General features: G+C 35.2%; 1 protein-coding gene across 1 annotated transcript; it reads left to right on the forward strand.

Moving 5' to 3' along the window:
* Window positions 1-274: 274 nt before the first annotated feature.
* On the forward strand, window positions 275-5,291 carry LOC125188728 (succinate--CoA ligase [ADP-forming] subunit alpha-2, mitochondrial). The gene is made up of 7 exons (XM_048085749.2): window positions 275-580; window positions 1,204-1,413; window positions 2,154-2,324; window positions 2,593-2,716; window positions 3,283-3,344; window positions 4,292-4,373; window positions 4,856-5,291. Exons 1-7 carry the CDS (start codon window positions 374-376, stop codon window positions 4,990-4,992), a joined length of 993 nt encoding a protein of 330 aa, XP_047941706.1. The 5' UTR covers window positions 275-373; the 3' UTR covers window positions 4,993-5,291.
* Window positions 5,292-6,377: the final 1,086 nt, after the last annotated feature.

A 6,377-nucleotide genomic window follows, 5' to 3' on the forward strand; every position in this document is an offset into this window, starting at 1 on the left:
AATTATGAAAGCATGATCTATATTTAAACCAAATCTTAAATTTATTATTATATTAATTGAAAAGTGCAACCCGTCAGGCTGAGCCACAACCCTATCCTAACCCGTCGACTCATTTGGCTGCCTCATGTAGCCCGTTTTATATTTGAATTATAAAATATAGCCCTAACCCTATAATTTTATTGGATTATTTGGACGTACCCAAAAGTTCCATATTTGATTGACCTCCCTAATCACACATACCCTGAATAAAAAGTAAAAGCAATTAAATTTTGGAGATAGTTTTATAGGATTGTCCCTCTCAATCGCCAACTTAACTTCCATTTCTGCAAAACCTAAAATCGCATCTTTTTCCAAAACGCAGTCAACCAAATCCATGGCGCGCCAAGCCACCAGGCTGATTGCTAGTTTGTCATCGCGCCTGCTCCGCCCTAATCAGCTCAATCAGCTACGCAATTTCGGATCTCCGCCGCCGCCGCCCGCCGTCTTCGTCGATAAGAACACCCGCATCATTTGCCAGGGCATCACCGGAAAGAATGGCACTTTCCACACCGAGCAGGCCATTGAGTACGGCACCAAGATGGTATGATTTCGCTCCCCATTCGCTTTTAATTTGGTTCAATTTATGTGCTGCTTATTTGTAATTGAGTGAATTCATTGGCTTGTTTTGTTTCGGAAGGGGAAATGTGATCTCTGGTGTGTTTAGGTTTTATGAGAAATGCATATTGTTTGACTTTAAAAACAAGTGCAGCAGAGGTGAAATTGAGTATGTTTGAAGTACATAATAATCTGGAATCCTGTGTTTTACTATATGACAAGAAAAATATTTTGAAGTATAAGGCGTTATAAAATGGTGTATGCTTTATCATTGGGGAAAATATAGTTCATTCAGAGTCAAATATTGGTTATATTTGTGCAAGTATGACTTTGCTTGCTGAAGGACTAGTCCACTAGAGAGCATTATTTAAGTTTGCATATGAGTTTCTGAGGATTGAGCTGACTAACATTAGTTCCCATGTTAATCCTTTTATTATTCAAATTACATGGTTGTTCCCTTGCTTTGTTGCTTTAATTTTGTAGATCTGTTATCAAAGTATATTAGTATTGTGAGTTGTTGGCTTTTGATGTTTGTTGTAAAACTTTGCGAACTATATGGAATTTTTTTTGAATTATATCATTATTTATCAATTTTGTCTGCATGAATAGGTTGGCGGAGTTACACCTAAAAAAGGTGGAACTGAGCACTTGGGACTCCCTGTCTTTAATACTGTAGCAGAAGCAAAAGCTGAAACAAAGGCTAATGCATCAGTGATATATGTTCCTCCTCCATTTGCTGCAAAAGCCATCATGGAGGCAATGGAGGCTGAACTAGATTTGGTTGTATGTATCACAGAGGGAATACCCCAACATGACATGGTAATACGTTTGTCTAGTTTATCTTCACATACAGATTTCTGGTCACAAAGATAAATTGAACGATCAACCTCTTCCTATTGCTTTAGTTCTTGTATATTCTTGTTTGGATTCATGCAACACTGCACAAGCTAAATGAGTTATTTGGGTTTCATCTTTATGCTAATTATCATTTTGTATAGTGCATGAGTCTTCCCCAACTTCTGTAATTTAGTTATTGGAATAAACCACCTGTTATTATCCATAGTCTTGATAAGGTTATCAAATGATACATTGTCTGTCCACCTGAAACTTATAGACTAGTGGTTGCTGCCTATTAGTTGCTAATGCAAAGTAACACTGCGTATCATCAAATTGCTTAAACCATGAGTGGAATATTGTGTTTTCTAACTAACCTGTTGACTACAGCATACTATGTCAGGGATACTTACATTCTAGAAATTTACCTATTGTCCAGCTTGGTGCTGGAACTACAGTGTTCCATAAGCCTCTTAGGCGGTGTTTACTTTTAGTGATATGATAGATTGATAAAACACATGATTGATTATTTGAAGGATAAGATGGTCATAAACAAGTTGGAAAGTAATCAATCCATCAGAGAAAATGGTAGATTAGCTGGTATTATTATTTATTAATATCAATCCATTAAACACCCTCTTAGAATACAATGATCATAAACCACTACATCAGCTTAAAATTTTATTGATATTTTTGTTCTTCAAGATTTCTTTTCCAAATTGCAGGTTCGTGTGAAAGCTGCTCTTAATCAGCAGTCACGGACTCGACTTATTGGTCCAAACTGTCCTGGCATTATTAAGCCTGGGGAGTGTAAAGTTGGAATTATGCCTGGATACATCCACAAACCAGGACGCATTGGAATTGTGTCTCGGTCTGGTACATTGACTTATGAAGCGGTAAGATTCAATTTTAAGCTACATCCTGGTGACATCATAAGCAATATTCAAATATCATTTACAAGCTGTTTTGCCATGTTTACCCTAAAACCTTATGCTCTAGAGTTAGCTGATGACACTGAACCAGTAGTTGACCTTTTATTTATTTGTGGCAACAACAAGCACTTCTCCTCCCTCAAACATAAAAAATTATGTGATTATTATAGTTTTTCCAGCTATAGAAATATCCCTATTCTCTGTGGGTAACTTTATCACCTGTTTATTTTAGGTCTTCCAAACAACTGCAGTTGGCCTTGGGCAGTCAACATGTGTGGGAATTGGTGGAGATCCTTTCAATGGAACGAATTTTGTTGATTGCATGGAAAAGTTCCTAGTGGATCCACAGACAGAAGGTAAAATTTGTCAGACTGTCATTTTCATTTGCTACCTCAGTCTCTTAGGATTATAATATATGTTTTTTCTAATACATTTTACTGATTCAAGGGGATTTTTTTATTAACTTAATGATGTGGGAGTGGAGATGCATAGAGGATGTTTTTTGTGGTTCATTTCAATTATTCAAGGGGTTTTTTTATTAACTTAATGGTGTGGCAATGCAGATCCATAGAGGATGTTTATTTATCAAATACATTGCTGTGATATGCAATAACTTTTGCTTTCCATTAACCATTTTATCGCGATACACTAAGGAGAGACCAGAATCAATATATAGAAGCTTTAAACTTATGGTTGTTTTGAGACTTCATTAGTTGAATAAAGTTGGCAGGAGTTATTGTATGATAACCAAAACAAGTATTAAAAACTGTGAACACCGGTAACCGGATGAGGATTGGGGTAGTACACTCCTTTTATTTGCAGGGGTAACAGCTTTAGATTAATTTGCATTGGTGCTAAAATTCTAATTTTCTATACTTGCTTATAGGAGGTTGATTAATAGATTTTTCTTTGCGCATTTCAGGTATCGTTCTTATTGGTGAGATAGGTGGCACAGCGGAGGAGGATGCGGCGGCTCTAATAAAGGTAAATAACATCCTCAAATTCATGATTAATGAACCCTGACCACAATTTTCTTGTGCAAGATGACAAGTGGCTTGATCAAAATCTGACATCCACCTTTGTTGATTCATAGTCCATGAATATAGTCCTGTAGTGTTTTATTAACATGATTTCACTGTACTTAAAAGTGAATTTATGGGCATCTTGCTGTGCAGGTCATTGACTATTCTCTCACTGTTTCCTTTTCTTTATGTGCTTACACCTTTTGCTTTAGTGGAATTATGGAAAGACAATTTTGATTATAGGAGAAATAGCTTCTTTATTCTGCAACTTTGCGTACAGCAGTTAAATTCTTGAAACTTTGAGCTCGTATAGTTGATTGCCAGTATTATAATAAATGAATGAAACTCTGGCTTATACTAAGTCTATGAAGTCTGCTATTTCTGCTGAAATTGCATATCGTAATATCGCTGGTCGCAAAGAAGAGTAACCTAAAAGGATTTGAATTTTTGCTGGATTTGCTCAGGGCTATCTGGTTTGATAGATAGGTTACGTCAATGTAGTTAGTTGTTTTCTTCAGATGGAGGAAATGATGTGATGTCTGAGTCTGAGAAGACAAATGCAAATGATATTCAAGTGCCTTCAGTAGGATGAACCGTTGCTCCTCTGAACTGGAAATTTGATCGCTACCAGAAATGGCCTGCTGCATCAACTGTTTGTTTTTAACCTATGAAACACTTTAGATTATCAACATTTGCAAATTGCAATGTTGATCATTTACCAAAAGTTTGAATGTCTACCTGTTGTTTCCATCTTCATTGTTAGTACAATTATTTTGCAGCTTTTGGATTATTTGCTTAGACTTGCTTGCTATCTTCGTACACGGCTGCTTAATCCGTCTTTCATAGAAGATTCTGTGCCTCTGGTTGCGACTTGAAATATCCAACTTTTTTTCTGTTTGAATGTGATAGGCAAGTGGGACTCAGAAGCCAATTGTTGCTTTTATTGCTGGGCTCACTGCTCCACCTGGACGAAGAATGGGCCATGCAGGAGGTACATATCTTTATAAATTCCAATGGTTATATTATTGTTAAATGTCTTATGCAGTTATTTCACCTTGTTCCGAATTGTTTCAGAGAGACAGAGTACATGTGAATAGAATCTTTTGTACTATTCTTAGTATAGAACGGCTTTTGAGTATTGAGCTCTAATTTGATCCTCCACTAAGAAGCTCGACCTTGTATGTTTCAGCTCATATCTCTCTGGTCAACAAAACTTTCACTATATTTCTTCTATTTTACCTCAACCATTTTTAATAAGCATACATATGCCGAACAATTTTACCTAGTAAGCTGGGGAGATTGGAGAATCATTGCCTGAGCTCAGTTTCCAATCTAGCTAGCAATAGCCAAATTCTTTTGCTTTGAATCTTCAGACAATTATAGAGTTTTATGATTGTATCAGTGGTTTTTCACCTGGTTTCATTAGAATAACTATATAGGCGAGAGAGATTGATGGAGTTGTTGAATTTGCAGCTATTGTATCCGGAGGAAAGGGTACTGCACAGGACAAAATCAAGACCCTACGGGAAGCTGGAGTTACTGTCGTTGAGTCGCCTGCAAAGATAGGCACCGCAATGCTGGAGGTCTTCAAACAGAGGGGTCTTGTCTGAGGCCGATGAGGAAATTTTGTTGCTTTTTTTTCCAGTTTTGAGGACGAGAATTAGAATTTTATTTGGTTGCATAAGCCTTGGCTATAGCTTTGTAATAACAAACAAACAAATTCAATTTATGCAGCGGGATTGTAAAGACCCTTGCTGCTGGAAGAATATCTGGGCTGTTTGTTTTTCAACATCTGTCCATATATTATAAAAGAGAATTTGAAAATTTTCCACTAAATCTTGATGTATAATAGTTTTAGTTTACTCGACTCTGTATTATTTTGGATTTTAATTATTTGTTGTTTGCTTTCTGCTTGTTCACCTTTCCCATTGGCAACCATAAAGAAATACTACTTCCATCACATAAAAATAGAAATTTTTGGAGATTTCTTTCACATAAAAATAGAAATTTTGAAGATGATATGAATTTTAATATAAAATTTTTAAAATAGAAGAGAGATAGAAAGAAAGGTAATCGCAATATTGTTAGTACAGAACGAGGCTTGCTACATAAAAGAGCTAAATATTTACCAAATACTATATATTTACCAAATACTATAGAAAATGACTAATTTTGTGGGGTGGATTAAAATGAAAAAAAAAATGAGACTTTTTATGGGACGAATGGAGTACAAAGAAATTATAACTTGTACCCCCTTTTGAAAGGTCGCAAATGCCCTTTATAGATTAACAAAATTCCAATCGGATATTAATCCCTTTGGCCATGTTTGGTTGTCAGGATTCTGTCTGGGAAAGTAATTAGATTTCTTAAATTTTAAATTTCTGTGTTTGTTTTGGTTGACGGGGAAATAAAGTTGGCAAGGAAAATGATTCTTGGGAAAATGAATCTCAGGAATATGATTCCTAGTAACTTTACTTTCCTGTGTTTGGAAAATATCAAGATTTTAAATTTTAATTTTAATTTAAACATCAAACTAAAAATATACTTATTACTTTTTTATTTATAAAAAAAATAATAAAATAAAAATTTTAATAAATTATTACTCCCTCCGTCCGCGAATAGGAGTTCCGTTTTTCCATTTTAGTTCGTCCGCGAATAAGAGTCCCGGTTCACTTTTACCATAAATGGTAATAGGGTCTCACCTTCCACTAACTCATTCCACTCACATTTTATTTAAAACTAATATATACAAGTAGGACCCATATTCCACTAACTTTTTTTACCCACTTTTCTTAACATTTCTTAAAACTCGTGCCGCTCATAAATGGGACTCCTAGTGCGGAGGGAGAACAAGGAAAGTTAGTACAACTTTCCAGGATTCTAAATCTGAACTATTCTTAGATATTTTTTTTCCGAGTTTTAGGATTCTTACATATTTAATGCAATATAATCTAATTTTATTATTATTATTATTATTATTATTATTATTATTATT

This window comes from Salvia hispanica, chromosome 5 (assembly GCF_029641045.1).
Source record: "Salvia hispanica isolate PSC_SH4W2 chromosome 5, Shi_PSC_v1, whole genome shotgun sequence".
Taxonomy (NCBI): domain Eukaryota; kingdom Viridiplantae; phylum Streptophyta; class Magnoliopsida; order Lamiales; family Lamiaceae; genus Salvia; species Salvia hispanica.